The sequence below is a fragment of the Canis aureus genome, chromosome 4 (genome assembly GCF_053574225.1).
Source record: "Canis aureus isolate CA01 chromosome 4, VMU_Caureus_v.1.0, whole genome shotgun sequence".
NCBI lineage: Eukaryota > Metazoa > Chordata > Mammalia > Carnivora > Canidae > Canis > Canis aureus.
In genome coordinates, this window is record NC_135614.1 from 22,900,258 (window position 1) to 22,917,176 (window position 16,919).

General features: G+C 55.8%; 1 protein-coding gene across 1 annotated transcript; it reads right to left on the reverse strand.

Moving 5' to 3' along the window:
• Nucleotides 1-4,436: 4,436 nt before the first annotated feature.
• Nucleotides 4,437-14,052, reverse strand: TYSND1 (trypsin like peroxisomal matrix peptidase 1). Its single transcript, XM_077894828.1, has 5 exons — nt 13,393-14,052; nt 12,770-13,356; nt 10,583-10,713; nt 9,351-9,536; nt 4,437-7,096 (listed from the first exon to the last, which is right to left on the reverse strand). The coding sequence occupies exons 1-5, from the start codon at nt 13,969-13,971 to the stop codon at nt 6,879-6,881; spliced, it is 1,701 nt and encodes a 566-aa protein (XP_077750954.1). The 5' UTR covers nt 13,972-14,052; the 3' UTR covers nt 4,437-6,878.
• Nucleotides 14,053-16,919: the final 2,867 nt, after the last annotated feature.

The following is a 16,919-nucleotide window of genomic DNA, read 5'->3' on the forward strand; positions in this document are numbered from 1 at the left end:
CCCGCGCACCGACCTCCACGCCGACCGCCGCGTCCTCCCGGCCCCGCGAGCCCTCGGGGCGTGGGGGGGGCCCGAGAGCCCGCCCCGCGCGCCACCCCCGGGCCGCTCCGCGGTCGCCGCGCGCTCCGGGCTCCTCCCGGCGGGGGTGGGCGGGGCTCGCTCGGCGTGGGCCCGCCCCCGGCCCCGCCCCGGCCCGCCCTGGCCCCGCCCCCGGCCCGCCCAGGCCCGCCCCGGCCCCGCCCAGGCCCGCCCCCGCCCCCGGCCCGGCCCCAGAGGGCGGCCCCGGCACGGCGGCGGGACGACCGCCCCGAGCGTCCCCGCGGCCACCTGCCTCCCGCGGCTCGCCTGGAAATCCCGACCGGGCGGACCGCGCCGGGCAGCCGCCCTCAGCCCGCCCCGTGGCCTGCGGGCGCCGGCGGGCGGCGAGCCCAACGGCGCGATGCTCCCCTTCCGCTGCACAAGTGCTGCCTGGCCAACCCCCCGCAGTACGGAAGCCTGGGGGCAGGGAAGCGGGCCGCGGCCTCTCCCAGGATGAGAAGGGGCGGGCAGGGGAGGACAGGGGCGGCTGTGCCCTGGGTGTGCAAGGACCCGGCAGCAGGACGCAGAGCTGAAAGCGGGGGCTCGCAGGGGCGGCCCGGGACGGCGGGCGCAGCGCGGGCGGGCGCGCAGACCTCCGGGCCTGGGGGCTGGCCGCGTCACCCCGGGGCACTGGGACGCCCTGCGCCCCTGCGAGGTTTTAAGCGGGAGGGTGACAGATGTGACTTCCCTTCTGTGGCGGAAGGATGGGGGAGTGGCAGGGCTGCCTGAAATTGGGGGGGTGGAGGGGGGTCCTGGAGACAAAGGCGCTTGACTGGGATCTGGAAACAGGCCGCCCTGCCGCAAGCTCCCACCCGGCGGTAAGATGTAGCCAATTTGGTGATGGATGAGCCATCCTCGTCTATTTAACGCAAATATTAGCGCCCACCCTAGGAATTGTGGAAAAGATCCAATGAGATCATCTCTGTGAAGTGTTTTAACTTGAAGCCTGGCACACAGCAGATATTTCTTACAGGTGTTTTATGTGGGCAGATTAGCCTGCCCAAGGCTACATAGTATGTTGGCAACTCCCGAGCTCCCAGCCCAATGCTCTTTTGAATACCGCCCTTTGTCTTCCCGGTTTTCATGAATATTCACACTAGCAGTGTAAACCGTTCTGGACTTTTACCAAAAGCTGTGGCCAAGGACCCTGTATCCCCTGGTATACCCCTGGTATGGGGAGGATTGTCATCAGTTCCAACTAGAAGACCTTGGTGCCCAGAACATTCCTGAGATGGGGGGAAGCTGGTGTCCTCCTGTGAGCGCCCTACTCACATATTATCCCATACGGCCCAGGCGGCCCCTTCTACTTCTTTGGAATCCTTGCTCTTCTCCTAGGTGCTGGCTGACACCCTGCCCCCTGAATTTGGGCTTAAGAAGGGGATTCAGTCAGAGGTAGGGGAGTCTCTACCTCCTTCTCTCAGCCCCTGGGACCACAGAAAAGCAACCACACAGAGTGCTCAAGACCCTGCTGGTCCTAATGCTGGCCCTTAAGGGACCATCAGAGAGCCACAGCTTGGACGCCCCAAGCCTTGCATTTGTCCTGGGCTTTGCAAACTTCCAAGGAGCTTTTATCTCCTCTTTTCTCTCCTGACACCCCTAGATAAAAGTAGGGCTGAGGCTAAACTCTGACACCAAGGAGGGTAACAACTACATCTGACCCGCTTTTGTGGGCAGAGACCTTGCTTTGCTGGACTATGGGTCCCTGGTCTTTGGCATTGACCCCAGTACCCAGTTCCCTAGGAGTTTAGTAATGTTTGTGGAAATGAATGATTTTTTTAAAATTAAGGTACAATTCACATACCATAAAATTTACTCTTTTAAAGTGTCTAAATTGTTGGTGTCACACTGTTCCACCATCACCACCATCTAACTCCAGGACATTTCATCATTCCAAAAAGAAACCTCATACTCAATTCCCTAGGCCATTTACCCCACACCACTCCTCTCTTCCCACCCAGCAGGGCCCAGAGGCATGGAACTGAAAATCAAGGCTCCCTACCTAACGAAAGACTTTTGTCTTTGAATTTGCAAGTTCCAGAGATAGTAGGAAGGTATGGTTTGGATGCCAAAACGCTGGCAGTTGTATGGGACTTTAATGATTAGTAGGAATGGTGGGCAGATTGTTTGACATCACAGAACCTAAGAGAAGGAAGCATTGTTGGCTCTCAGCCATGACGAGTTCACATCTCCTGAAAGACAACAGGTGGCTTTGCTGCCTGCCGGGTCCCAGGGCTGGGAGGAGCTCCAAGGTACTGGGGTCCATTCAGGGGCCAGGAGAGACAGAGCCAGTACCCCCACTTGAGGAAGAGGAAACCCTTAACCCTGGCAAGCCTGAGAAATACTTTCCTTTTCCACTTGAACTTCCAGCTAAATTTATAAGCTTCAGAGGACACAGGAAATCTCCCTGTTTCTTCTTCTCTCCCCCCAATGTGGTTTGGTTATGGTGCTTCCAGCTAGGGAAAGACTTTATTTCTCAAGGGTAGGTTCTACTGCTGAGACAAATAGAAACCCAAATCTAGGGACACCTGGGTGGCTCCTTGGTTGAGCATCTGCCCTCGGCTCAGGGCGTGATCCCAGGATTCCAGAATCAAGTCCCATATTGGATTCTCTGCATGGAGCCTGCTTCTCCCTCTGCCTATGTCTCTGCCTCTCTGTCTCTCATGAATAAATAAAAATCTTTAAAAAAAAAATAAATAAAAACAAGTGGCTTCCAAAGTCTCAAAGTCTCAAATGGTCGCCTCCATTCCCATCAAGGGGAGGTGGGGAGAGCACACAGGTGGTTACAGCCAGGCCTGGAAGTGGTGCACCTCCTTTCTGCTCTAATTTCATGAGCTGGAACTCATGGGCACAGCCACCCTGAAAGTGGCCACCGTGAAGTCTAGCATATACCCAGGGGGAAGAGGGATGCTGGTAAGCTAGGTCTCAGTCTCCCTGGTTCTCTTCCTATGCCTCTGCTTGTCTCTCCTTGGCCCCCTGGCAGACTCCTGCTCTGCTTCTCTCCTGTAACACTACTGGCCCCAGGCCCTTCACTGCACCCACATCCCCAGTGTCAGCTGGAAGCACCCAGCCTCATGCGCAATGCAGATGGTTGTGAGGGGCTACTTCCAGGCCAAAAGAACCCACCCTGACGCAGCCCCAGCCATAGCAGGGCATAAGAAGACGATGGGCCCAATCAGACATCTGCTCTCTTGGGCATTTATTGAGGGAATTTGAAAACAGGGCATGTGATAAGGAGAGCTAGAGGTTAAAGGGCATGGACAGAGGGCCAGAAAGGTCTGGATGGCCAAATGCAAACCATGCTTACAAGGAGAGAGACCCTGCATGCAGAGAAGGCCAGAAGAGGGGGAACAAAGCAGAGAGGATGTGGATACACCTGGAGCATACCTAGTGGCCCTTGAGCCCCCCTGAGTCAAGGAGGTTTCTGACACCTGTCCAGGAGGTTCTGAACACTAGCCCTATTTTTATTTAGGTTACAGAAGTGAATCTTTGTTCCTAAAGTGGCACTAAAATGAGATCCAGCTTGGCAGGGTCAGCCAGCTCTTCCACAGTCATTCTAAGCTGTGAGGGTCCTGCTGGGAATCATCTGTCTAGCTAGAGACATTTCCCACCCTGCCACTTGCTTCTGGGTGGAGCCAAGTTCTCCTGAAGGTACGTGAACAGAAGGGATATGCAACACTTCTGGTGTGAAGCAGTGAAGAAGCAAGGGTGACTTCCTTCCCTCGAAAAAAAAAATCACAATAGGCAGGCTTGTGGGGGAGTGGTAATTGTGGCCTGTGTGAGAATAGCCTCAGAGCATGGTGACAGAGGCAGGCCAAAGGGGTCAGAAGGTTGGCCACATGCAGGGGATGGAGCAAACAGGAAAATAAACTAGGGATAATGTAATGTGTTTCTCACTGACAGGAGGGAGAACAAATAGGAAGAGGGGAGAGCCCGAATGAACCTCGTGGCATTAAATACAAGTCGGCACTACTGGTGGTAACTCCAGGTTCATCATATTCAGAGACAGAAATAAATATAGATGTAGGATCTACTGAGAGAGAGTCCAGGAGCAGCAACAGCTCGGAACAATAAGCACCCCTTATACCTAGATGTTGGCTTCTAAACACCATTCTCCAGTAAACAGAATCCTGGAGAAATGTCTGGTTCCAGGGAAAGTACAAGGCAAGCCCAGAACATTTTGTTTTGAAGGCAGGCCTCAGAGAACGATGGGGAGATGCCAAAAAGAAGGAACACAGAAGCTAGTTTGAAGGCGCTCTCACCAGCCAATAGTTTGGGCCTTAAAATAAATGACAATTATAGATTATAATTCACTGAAAAAAATACAAATCCATGAGCCCACACAGATACAACTAAACAGATTGAGGGGAAAGCTATTATAATAGAATGCCAACTAATACATGTAGCAGAAATAATGAAAATAAAGAAATGACCATTTTGCAATGATTAAAGCTACTCAGCCAAGAGGCATAAACAGGTGGTGAACATCATGGTGAAAGTGGGATACAGAACCGTGTATTTACATTGTTTCATAGTAATTCCACACAAAATAGTTATTAATTACAAAGGAGGAAAAAAAACTTTACAGCAGAGAAACCTCGCAGGCGCCACCTTACTCAAATGATCAACATTATCACCTGTAATAGGACCAATAAACATCACGGGCCACCCAGTGGACAGACACATAAGAAGATGACAGCACTAATGTGACATCACCACCAGAGCATATCCTGAATCAAATCAGGAGGAAGCTTGGACAAAACGAGGCTAAGGCGCATCCTCTGTTACCTTCAGGAGGGTCAAGGACATCAGACTCATCCACTTTTCTCCATGTTTAAAATGGTTCCAAAATAATTTTTTAAAAAGAAGCAGGAATCGGGGCGCCTGGGTGGCTCAGTTGGTTAAGCAATGGCCTTCAGCTCAGGTCATGATCTCAGGCTCCTGGGATCAAGCCCTATGTTGGGCTCCCTGCTCAATGGGGGGTCTGCTTCTCCCTCTGCCTCTCCCTCACCCCCCACACTTGTGCTGGCGCTCTCTCTCTCTCTCTCTCCACCTCGGCGTTGCCCCTGCTCCTGTGCCCTCACATGGTCTTCTCCACGTCTACCAGTCCTGCTCCAGCTGTCTTCTCCCCCCACGTGCCCCCCCCCACCAGTGGAGCTGGCTCCCGAGGCTCAATCCTACCCCTTCCCACTTGCCCTCCACCTGGCACTTGCCAGAACACACAAGCTTTCTCACGTTCTCGTCCCAGCTCCTGCTGCTTTCCACCTGGAACACCCTCCCTGTTTCCAGTCTGTTCAGTAAATCCCTACTTCTTTTTCAGGCTTCAGCTCCTGAGACACCTTGATGAGGCCTTGCCTGAACCCCTCCCAAGGCCCCAGGACACAGCCTTCCATCGAAGCGGACAGAGCTGCCCTGCTCGTCGCACTAAAGGGCTGACACTCTGGTCTCCCCAGAGTACCGAGCTCCTTGGTACCCACTGGAAGAAATGTTCCCCTTCCACTGCCAACTAAGTCAGACCTCAGCCTTCGCCCCCTCTACATCCATTAATCTACTGTGGGGTTTCTCTCAGGCTAGCTTGGCCCTTGGGACCATTCCTGAGCTGTACAGGGGAGAACAATCATCACAGTTCTTGGTTGCCCAGTTGGCGCTCAACAGACAGATGCTGGAAACAAAGTACTCCCGGATTCTTTTGGCTTAGAATTAGTACCCCAGGCACCCCCCAGTGGCATTCGGCCTGCCAATGACGTCATAGTCATTTCTTGAGGGTCGACATGGGTAGGGCCCTGGGTACACAGTGCATGTTCTTGACTTGCAGGGTTAGTCTCAGCTCCTTGGGGCAGCCTTGGCCTCATCCATACCCCTGAACTCCCCAACCCAGTACAGGCCTGGAGACAGCCTGCGACACTCTGCGAGTCCCTGCTGCCAGGTCAGGACCACCACCCCCTGGGATCTGCAAGCCCCACCTAGTGCTGTCTGGCACCGTGACCAGAGTCCAGGCCAAGTCTGGAATGAGAGCAGCCCATGAGGACACACCACCAAGAAAGCAGGACAGAAAAGGTGTGTTTCTGTGCCTGGTGGTTTCCCATTCCCAATTCAACTTCTGAGACAAAAAAAAAAACCAGAACCTGACGTACAGAAGTAGAGTTCTTGGATAACACCCTCTTTATTCCCCACCACCAACCAGACACATTCTACCCCACAAGATCCCTGAGGCCCATTTTATGGGCTGGAAAGTAAAGGCACTGTGTCAGAGTGCCCCTGGAGGTCAGCGACACCCAACTTATGAAGACCCACAACTTTCAGGGACTCCACCTAGAGATGTAGCAGAACAGAAAGCCGTTCTCTCCCTTTGTCTTTGGTCTTCAGAGCGCGCCGCTCCGCCAAGGGTTTCCGAGGAAGCCCCTGCCCCAGTGAAGCCGCTGCTCCGGCGGCCAGTGGCCATCAGCAGACAGTGAACAGGTGCAAACCAGGGCTGGGCCGGCCTTCCAGCCAGCACCCGCGTGTCAGGACCAGGATGGCTGTGCACTTGCACGGGGCCCCTCAGAAGGCCAAACAGTACAGCTGAATCTAGTGCCAGGGGCCAGACGGAGGTGAGGGCTCAAAAAAGCACCCCCAAACAGGCTGCCCGGCTGGAGACCCATGGGGCCGAAGGAAAGCATGGACCAGATTTCAGAGCTGAACGAGAGGTGGTGATGGGGCAGCGGCCCAGCTGGGGTGTGCCCTGTGCGGGGATCCCGGGGCTGCTCCCTCGGCACGCCTGGGGCGTAAGGCAGTGGCTCTTCCGACCAGAGGGCTGCCAGGCGTCAGAGCTTGCTGCGGGGCGCCTTGGTCAGGGGCCGCTGCAGCCGCCACACCACCTTCACTGGCTCCACGGCCCCATCCAGCTCCCGGAGGCCACCCAGGTCACCTGTCTGCCTGTACCGCTGCAGGGCCGGCTGCAGCACGGTGACGGGAACGCTGAAGTTCAGGTGGGGGTACGTGGCCCCTGTGTTATTGTCTCTGGTGTTGCTGGCCACGATGCCTGTGCAGGAGTCAAAGAGGAAGCAGGGTGTGAGCCTGTGGCCCAAAGGACGGTCGGACCCCCATCTCCAGCCCGGGGGCCCTAGGACTGCTGGGAGCTTGAAGCCTCCTTCCTGGCCTCGGGCCCCCCATGCCCCAGGGCCCCTTCCCAGACCGACTTTCCCCTCAACACTGTCAGGACCTAACACACAATGTCTCACTTACTTTGTGACCTTTCTCTCCAGCTAGTGTCTGCTCTGTGGGCTCTCCACACGCACGGGCCTCACACCTACAGATTGGTGCCTGACCCGGGGGGCATCAACAGGAACGTGCGGGCTGAACAAATAGAGGAGTTGCGCCTTGTGGGAGTGCATGTGTGTGTGCAAGTGTGTGCATGGGGATGTGCTTTTTTAGGCAGATTTACAGCAGCATTGCCAAAATAGGAGAGTCCTTCTATGCCCTTCAGCTCCTCCTCCTGTCACCGTGAAACACTGATCAAAACCAGGAAAGCAACCTTGGAACAACACTATTGACTGAGATACAGTCACGTGTGTGGATGTCACCAGTCAGATTCTATAAGCACTTTTTCTGTTCCAGGATCCATCCAATCCAGGGTCTCAGAAGCCTCTTGCTATCATGTCCCCAAGTCCTCTCCAGTCTGGGCCAAGTCCAGTCTTTCCCTCTCTCATGGCCTGGACACTTGGAACAGCACAGGTCAGTTGTTCTGTAGAACGTCCCTCAGTGTGAGGTCCCCTGATGTTATCTAGTGGTAAGTGTGCGATTGAGACTAGCGCCCCGTGCCCTTCTCAATGCGGCCTATCGGGAGGTGGCATGTCCTGTGATGCCAGCTAATCTTGATCACTTGGCGAAGGTGCTATCTGTAGGATTCTCTCACGTAGGCTTACTGTTTTCCCTCTTGTAAGTACGAAATCATTTAGGATCATGCAAATATCTCATTTCTACTTTCCATTCATTGGTGGGTCCTGTGTGCAGCAATTTCTTCTATGGTCTCCTAACAGCGGTTTTCTACTTCCCTAGTTTCTTCTGCATTTAGTAATTGGAATTCTTCTGTAAGGAAGCGCTGCCACTGGTCTCTGTCTTAATATTTATTCAGAGAAGCCAAGATCTGGGCTTTTGGTGTGCTCACTGCAACTGGGGTGTCACTGCTTCTAACGCTCTCAGCGGACAAAGCTAGATATAGATATAGATAGATAGATATGCACTAACTCATGCCTACACACACACATTGATATTATCACTACCTCCACTTCTTTGTGTATGTATTTCTAAAAGTCCGCCAGTCTATGGAGGGAATAAATGCAGACTGTGACAACTAGCTCTAAGTGTATCACCAGTGAATCATTAACTGTGCTAAAGGGGAAGCGGAAGACAGGAGTTGACCTAAGAAATGAGGGAAAACAGTGTTTTGCCAGGACATGTTAGGGCTAAAGGCAAAAAGAACTCTGTGCACTTGAACGCTGTACTCTAGATGGTAGATCTATTTCATGCAGGGGTGTGACGTATAGATTCTGCATGTACTTTGTGTCCTACAGTTGAAGAACTAAGGAAATCCATTCCAGCTAGCGTGAGCAAGGCAAGGTTTCTCACTAGGACAGAAGTAAGGGAAGGGGAAGCATCACATGACCTGGTGCAGGCATACAGCTGGAGGTAACCACATGCACTCAAGGTTGGCTTTTTTTTAATGTGCAGACTGTTTTGTTTTGTTTTTAACCAGAATTAGTTACCATAATGTTTAAATCAAAAGGTTTAACAACCACATATTTAGAGGGGGGAAAAATGAGTCCATTGCTGCTAGTGAACAACTACAGAATCAGGCAATGTTAGCCTCAGAGTCCTATGGGATGAGGCAGCAGGGTGCTGGAGCAGAGTGGTGCTCCCCCCAGTCACCCTTAACCCTCTACTCCCTGCTGTTTTCACTCCCTCATTCATTCACTTGACCTGTGACTCCTGGACTAATCCAACTCCTAGTTTCACAGACCCAATGAGATCAGGTGACTTACCTAAGGTGGTACAGTGGCTCAGTGGCAGAGAAAGAACCCGACTCAGATCTCTTTCCACCTTGCTGCTCAGCATCTGTCCCTCTCCACTCTCACAAGCACAAGTGCCCGAAAACCTTGGCTAACTACCTCTTGGCCATAAGGCCTGCCATCTCCCGAGGCCGTGGGTGGCTCTCAGGACAGGGTGCCCAGCACTCATTAAATGGGACTGAGACTCTGGCAAGGGGAAGGCTGGGTGAGGGCCAAGGAGCTGGTTACCCAGGAGGTCTCCTGTGCAGGTGGAGAAGAGGGGTCCCCCGCTGGAGCCGCCGTGCACAGCACATGTGGTCTGTAGCATCACCGGTGTGTCATCCACCCGCACCACGGCTGACAGGATGCCTGAAGTCACCGAGGGCCCGCAAGCCTGGCCAAAGACGCCGAAGCCCACCACACTGACAGCTTCACCTGCCCGGAAAGAAAGGAGGGTGAAGAAGGTGAAGGTGGGGAGTTGCCTCTGTCTGACACAACTCACACACGCTCCCCAGTCTGCTCCCTGTCCTCTCCAAAGTTCCAAACCTTCTCTGTCCTTCAGGCTGCTGCTCAGATACTCCTGCCTCCAGGGAGGGAGTCTGCCCCAGGTCCCTCTCGGGAAGAGGCTGGGACGTCCACTGAGCTCCCAGCACCTGTTCACCCCTTGTTCTCAGCCTCAGGCTGTTCTCCAGCCCTCATTTCCCTGCTGGATGAGGGAGTCACTCTTCAGGGTCCCTGGCACCCAGCCCTGCGCTCAATAAATGTTTGTGACATTAACACCCATCTCTCCTCGGATTAAGAAGTCTCTTGGTGAAAAAAAGTGGTGATGATGACGACCAACTGCCTGCCAACTTCCTTTCCCAAGTGCTTTGAACACACAGAGCATGCATCTAAGTGCTTTATAGGCAACGTCTCACTCTCTCCTCACAATGCCCAGGAACAGGGAGCATATCCCCATTTTACAGATGTGGAAACTGAGGCAAAGAATATGGAGTTGCCTGTCCAAGGACACAGGGCTAGCAAGTGGCAGAAGAGATGGCCACTTAGAGGTGTCATCTGTCCATCACACTGCACCTGCACGGTGACACTTCAGGTATCCAAGGCAGCATGCCGTGCCATCGGAGCCTCAACAGGGGACCACCACCCTGGCCAGCCCGCAGTGTTCTGAGGAACCCCCCTTCTCAGCCCCTCCACGTTACACTGCTGCAGGGCTTTGCTAGGGATTCCATCTGCGCCTCCTCCCCTGCCCCCCACCCTGGAGCATGCTGGCCACAAGCAGAGAAGCCTCCAAGAGCAATCCCAGCCGATGCACCAGGATGCTTCACTGCAGCTTCACGCTGTCCCGACTCATTACCCCAGCAGGGGGTGGGCAGGGAACCCGCCTAGGGCATTGGCCCCCCAATCTAGAGGGTCAGAGTGCCCAGCGCTGACTTCACTCCCTGAGGTCTTCCCCAGACCAGAGGACCAACTTTGTCCTTTACCTTCGTGGAAGTGCTCAGTTGGCACAGGCAGGGGGATCCCCTGTAAGTCCTCCTCCAGGCTCACGACCGCTATGTCATAGGGAGAGGTCTCCTGGGTGGCAAACACCACATGTCCCCAGATCATAGCACTCCTAGGGGCAAGGGAAACAAAGTGATGGGCTAGCTTTCTGACCCTTTAGTGCAGGGAGGATGCCAGGGAATGAGAGTGACAGTAGAAGTCACAGACCTGGGGGTTAACGGGTCTGGCACCAGCCCTGCCACGTACCAGGCAGGCATCTGGGCCTCAGCCACCCTGTGGTACATTTCCAGACATGCTTCGCCGACTATAGCAGACTTCTACATAAGCTCCCTGTGCCTCCCCACACTCCTAACACCCGGTGAGCACTATGGGCCAGGGCTGGTGTTGATGCTCTGTGAACACCATTTCATTTTGGTATTTAGTTCTCATGAAGCCCTAACAACTAGGCACTGGAGGGCCACCTGGGTGGCTCAGTGGTTGAGCATCTGCCTTTGGCTTAGGTCATGATCCCGGGGTCCTGAGGTCGAGTCCCGCATTGGGTTCCCCACAGGAAGCCTGCTTCTCCCTCTGCCTGTTTCTGCCTCTCTGTATCTCTCATGAAAAAATAAATAAAATCTTTTTAAAAAAAAGAAAAAGAAAAGAAAAGAGAACTAGGCACTGGTGTTATCACCATTTTAAATGGTATATTTGAGGGCCGGAGAGGTTGAGTAACTTCCTCAAGGTCACACACTAAGCGGCAGAAGCCAGGGCACACATTCCCAATGTTTTCCTTCATTGCCTCATCTCAGCAAACAATCCTGCCAGCTGGTGAGGCAGACACACCATTTCGATCCTGTGTCCCTAACTACATACATAAGCACTAGCACTTCTATGGCTCTTACAGGGGGCCAGGCTCTGTTCCAAGACTTCACAGGTCATCCCAGGGGGAGGCAGCCTACAGACCGGCCTGGGATCACACAGGGGCTTCCCGCTGCACTCTGCAGGCATGGCTTCCAGCAGACCTAGTGGGCTCCCTAGAAGCCAGCGTGTGTGTTGGCAGGGCCGGGGGATTGGGCATCTCACGTACGGGGAACTCTTCATTATCAGTCTTCCTGCCCTGTTGGACACCAGCAGGGAAACCCTATGTCAAGGCCGGGCTGGGTTGACACTGGAAATTCAGTAGAGGGATGTGGAAAGGCCTGGGCTGCGGGGCTAGGCTGAGCCAGGTACAGAACCTCAGGCATGAACACCAAGGTGCTACACTGCTCTGCTCCTGCGTGGAGGACCTGGGACTACAGCAGAAACCCAACAGGTACTAGAAACCCGAGCCAGGAAGCCACGGCCGCTGTCCCTACTGCCCAACAAATGGAAGCCAAGGACGCCAAGAGTGCTCTTCCCTGCAGAGGGGGAACAAAGGAGGAAGCCCCAACCTAGAACCTGGCTGCCAGGATCACCCGAAGATTGTTCAAATACACCAGTGTGGGGATCCCTGGTGGCGTAGCGGTTTAGCGCCTGCCTTTGGCCCAGGGCGCGATCCTGGAGACCCAGGATCGAATCCCACGTCGGGCTCCCGGTGCATGGAGCCTGCTTCTCCCTCTGCCTGTGTCTCTGCCTCTCTCTCTCTCACTGTGTGCCTATCATAAGTAAATAAAAATTAAAAAAAAAAAAAAATACACCAGTGTGCTGGGCCCCACTCCCATTCTAATTAGGTGGAGCCCCACACTTGTCATCTTTAGCCCGATGGGAAGTTCCGTTTAAGACCTAAGAGAGCAATCAAGTAAGAGGCCCGCGTCATGAGCCCAGGAAGGCAGCACCCTGGGCCTCTGGGGCTTCACTGCCGCTTCTAGGGGAGAAAGCGGGGCGGGGAGTCGGCTTTCAAGGGGCCCAGTGGTGCGGGCGTGCGGGGCTGGGAGACCCAGCAGCCAGAATTCAGAAGCTAATGCAGGCTGTGGGGGCGGGGGGGGGGGTGCCTCCAAGATGCCGAGTCGGGGATGCCGGGGCTCCCCCACGGTCCCCCAACCCAGAGATGCCGGGCGTCTTGCCCAAGCCCCATTCGCCCCCAACTCTAGGCCCGGGCGCCAGGGAAGGGCGGGGGCACTCGGGTCTCTATCCGCCCTCCACCCGCAGAGCAGCCCGCGACCGTCGGGACCTGGGGCGGGGGCAGGTTGGGGCAACCCCGCGGGCCTTACTTGGGGGGCGTGGCGCGCACCAGGACCCTGGCCGCCTCCCGGGGGGCCACGTGCCGGCAGGTCACCACGAGGCGGGGCGCCACGGCCACTCCGGAGCCCCAGACGGCGCCGCACTCCACCAGCACGGCCGCGGCTGCCCACGGGGGCCCGGGCGCCCGGAGGGGCAGGCCCCACGGGGCGCCCACCTCCGGCGGCAGGAGGGCGGCCAGGCCCGGGGCGCCGGGGCCCGGGCGGCCGAGCGCGGCCCGCGCGGCGCGGAGCAGGGGGGCGGCGGCGCACAGCAGCGTCAGGCCCACCCACTCGCGGGCCTTCCAGCAGAGCGGCGCGGCCACCAGCGCCACGAGCGCCCCCGCGGGCCGCGCCGCGAACACGCCGCCGCCCTCGGTGCCCGGCAGGCAGCGCGCGTCGGTGAGCAGCAGCGGGCCCGCGGCGTTGCTGAGCACCCCGCGGCTGAGCGTGTTGAGGAAGATGTCCGGGCAGAAGGCGCCGAACGGGGAGCCGCAGGCCAGCAGCGGCGCGCCCTTGGGCACGGCCCCGAGGGGCGCCACGGCCACGGCCGGCCCGCGCTCCGCCGGCTCCTGCTCCTGCTCCTGCTCCTGCTCGGCCGCCGCCGCCGCCGCCGCGCCCCGCCGCACCCGCAGCAGCGCGAACCAGCCCAGCGCCCTCAGCTGGTCCTCCTCCTCCTCCTCCGACACCTGGTCGTCCGGCGCCGCGCTCGCGAAGCGCCACTGCTCGGCCGCCTCGCCCCCGAAGAGGCGCGCGAAGTGGGCCCGGAAGGCGGGGCAGCTCAGCAGCAGCAGCAGCTCGGCGGGCCTCGGCGGCTGCAGGGGGCGCCCGCGGGGGCGGGCCGGCGGGCCGGGCTGGGGGGCCGCGCACTGGGGCGTGCACAGCCCGGCCCGGCCCCGCTCCGCGCCGCCCGCGGGGCTCGCGGCCGCCGGGCCCCACTGCACGTGCAGGCGCAGGTCGTCGCCGCAACTGTCGCCGCGCAGGAAGGCGGCGCCGGCCGCCGTGAGCGCCGCGCTGCCGGCCCGCAGGAAGGGGGTGAGGATGCCCCCGTGGCACAGCACCAGGTCCGGGCCGCGGCTCACGATCACCCCGCTGCAGCTCCACGAGCCCGCCGCGGGCTGCCCGGCCCGGGAGGCGCTCACCACGCAGCCGGCCTTCTCGGCCGCCCTCAGGGAGGGCCCCCACTGCCGCGCCATGTCCGCCGCGACGCTGCGCACGGGCCTCCGGGGGAACGCGGGAGCAGCGAGCGAGCAGCGAGCGAGCGCCCCGCCGGGCCCCGCCGGCCCCGGGCAGCGCCCCCCGAAACTGCCGGCCGCAGGCGCGAACGCTGACTCAGGTCTTCCTCGTCGGGCCCGATTGGCTAAGCCGCAACTCGCCCGCCCCAAGGGCTGCGCCGGGGGCCGAGCCCTGATTGGCTGCCCGGGCTGGCCCCGCCCCCGCCTCGCCCCGCCCCGCCCCCGTGGGCTCGACACACCCGGGCGCTGCGGGGGCGGAGGGCGACGAGCTCAGGGACAGCGAGCGGCGCGCGGTGCCGCCCGGCGGGGGAGGAATAGAAACGGTGCGGCTGGACTTGCCCAGACCGGGGCGGGACCCTGAGCCGTCGGCCTCTGACCCCTGGGATGAGAAGAGCAAGGAAATCCTGGGCCGCTTGGCCGCCTCAGTTGAGATTTTGTAAATAAACCCTTCAGCCCTCCACCAGGTGGCACGCGGCTCGCAGGGCCACACCTAGGGCCCTCTGAGGCCAAAGCCCAAGACACAACTCGTGAAAACTGGGTTTGCGCAAAAATAAAATTGCCCTTTAAAAACTATGATGGGGCAGCCCTGGTGGCGCAGCGGTTTAGCGCCGCCTGCAGCCAGGGCCTGATCCTGGAGACCTGGGATCGAGTCCCACGTCGGGCTCCCTGCATGGAGCCTGCTTCTCCCTCTGCCTGTCTCTCTCTCTCTCTCTCTCTCTTTCTATGAATAAATAAAATCTTTTAAAAAAATAAAAACTATGATGAACAGGGGCGCCTGGGTGGCTCAGTGGTTGAGCGTCTGTCTGCCTTCAGCTCAGGGTGTAACCCCCAGGGTCCCGGGCTCCAGTCCCCTATCGGGCTCCCCGCGGTTTGTCTCTCATGGATAAATAAACTCTTGGAAATAAAACTATGATGAACAGGAACTGAAGTCAAAAATTTTAATTACCCCTGTATTTTTGCAGCGTGCACATTTCCTCTAAGATTTAGAACCACCACCTAGGGATTTATCAAGGGCCAAACTCTTTTTCAGTAAAGGGCCAGAGCGTCAGTACTTCAGGGTTTGCGGGCCATAAACTCTCAAATACCAAGTGTTTATTTGAAGTAGGCAAAAGCTAAAGGAACGGGTGGCCAGGTGGCTCAGTCAGTTAGGCATCTGCCTTGGTTCAGGTCCTGATCCTGAGCTCCTTGCTCAGCGGGGAGCCTGTTTCATTCTCTCCCTCTGCCAGCTGCTTCCCTGCTTGTGCACTAATTAAAATATTTTGGAAAAAAGATCACAAGATCCTGAGCTTTTTTAAAAAAATAAATGGGTGGCTGTGTTCCTGTAAAACTTTCCTTATGGACACTGAAATTTGAATTTTTTTAAAGATTTTATTTATTCATGAAAGAGAGAGAGAGAGACAGGGAGAGGGAGAAGCAGGCTCCATGCAGGGAGCCCGACGTGGGACTCGATCCTGGGTTTCCAGGATCAGGCCCTAGGCCAAAGGCAGGGGCTAAACCACTGAGCCACCCGGGATGCCCTATTTTTATTTTTTTTAAGATTTACTTATTTAGTCATGAGAGACACAGATAGAGAGAGGCAGAGACACAGGCAGAGGGAGAAGCAGGCCCCATGCAGGGAGCCCAACGTGGGACTCTATCCTGGGTCTCCAGGATCAGGCCCTGGGCTGAAGGCGGCGCTAAACTGCTGAGCCACCTGGGCTGCCCTGAAATTTGAGTTTTGTCACAAGACAGCATTCTTTCTTTTCCCTCACAGGCCATACAAAAACAGGCAGCAGCCCAGATTATTTTGGTACATTTTTCTGTCAGCATTAACAAAAATTATTCAGTCAGTACTTAAATCGCATAACCTTGCTGCCTCAGTTTCTGAATAAAACGAATGCCGCTCAGGGTATTCCCCAGCATGACACAGGGTAATGTTTGCAATGCCCCCAGTGACACAAAGCTGTTTGAGTTAGATGACAACGCATCATAGTTTGAGATGGGACAGAAATTAGCAGTCTTCCCATCTGTCTTCTTTTGGTTGTGACACAGACAATGCCTCGATCACAGGAAAAACTATCCCAACTTCCTGGCAATTAAGAGTTTCTTTCTCTCTAGAGTCCCAGGATTCTCCCTTAATGACGCTCAAGCCTCCAGCATGAACTGTTTTGCGTCAGGTTTTTCTGTTTACAGCATCAGAGTATAGAGTTCCAAGTCACAGCCAACAGCCGAGGTGAGACTCCCTGAGTGCTGGGCTCCCTGAGTCTGTACTTCTCACGTCCCACTCTAACTCAAACGACGCAGACAATGCATATAAACATAGAATCCATGGCATCATCTTAGTAACAGGGACATTAGTTTCAGCCTCTAACACTTTTTAATACTCGATCAAAAAGGACCTGTTGCATTTTGCTTCCCATTCTATTTGTCCTATTACCTTAGTTTTAGAATCTCATTTGGGTTTTCTAAAAACAAGGCTTCCTACAAGCCTAGTAAATGCACAAGCACACGCTTCATTCCTTCTCCTACTTTACCAAATGTAGCATTCAGCTGAATCTCTCCAATTCTGTATAAAATGGTAAATAGCTAAACTGGACCCAGTCCTTGCTAGTATGTTAGTATGAGATTTTGTTAAAAAGTATATCCCTCCCCCCCCCCAAAAAAAAGCATACCCCCAATCCTGGGATCATCACATGTTCAAAGCTTCTCAAATGGTACTAAATTTATCACTTTGAATAAAATGTGTGAATTGGCCTAGGTTTTTTTTCCTCCTAGTAGCAAAGTCTTTCTTATCCTCTTACTTCTCATAAGTAGGAAGTAACTTTTGCTTCCCCACCCCCACCACACACACAACAAACGTCAGCGGATGTTCAAACTCAGAACAAACCAATGCAAATACATGAAAAAAATAAATGGAACAAGATAGCAAG

Bases quoted from the DNA above. Each gene is read 5' to 3' on its own strand.
- TYSND1 (XM_077894828.1), bottom strand. From the start codon at position 13,971: ATGGCGCGGCAGTGGGGGCCCTCCCTGAGGGCGGCCGAGAAGGCCGGC. The intron at 13,357-13,392 runs GCGGCGGCGGCG...CAGGAGCAGGAG, and splicing joins TGCTGCGGGTGCGGCGGGGC to CAGGAGCAGGAGCCGGCGGA. The intron at 9,537-10,582 runs GTAAAGGACAAA...CTTTCCGGGCAG, and splicing joins AACTGAGCACTTCCACGAAG to GTGAAGCTGTCAGTGTGGTG.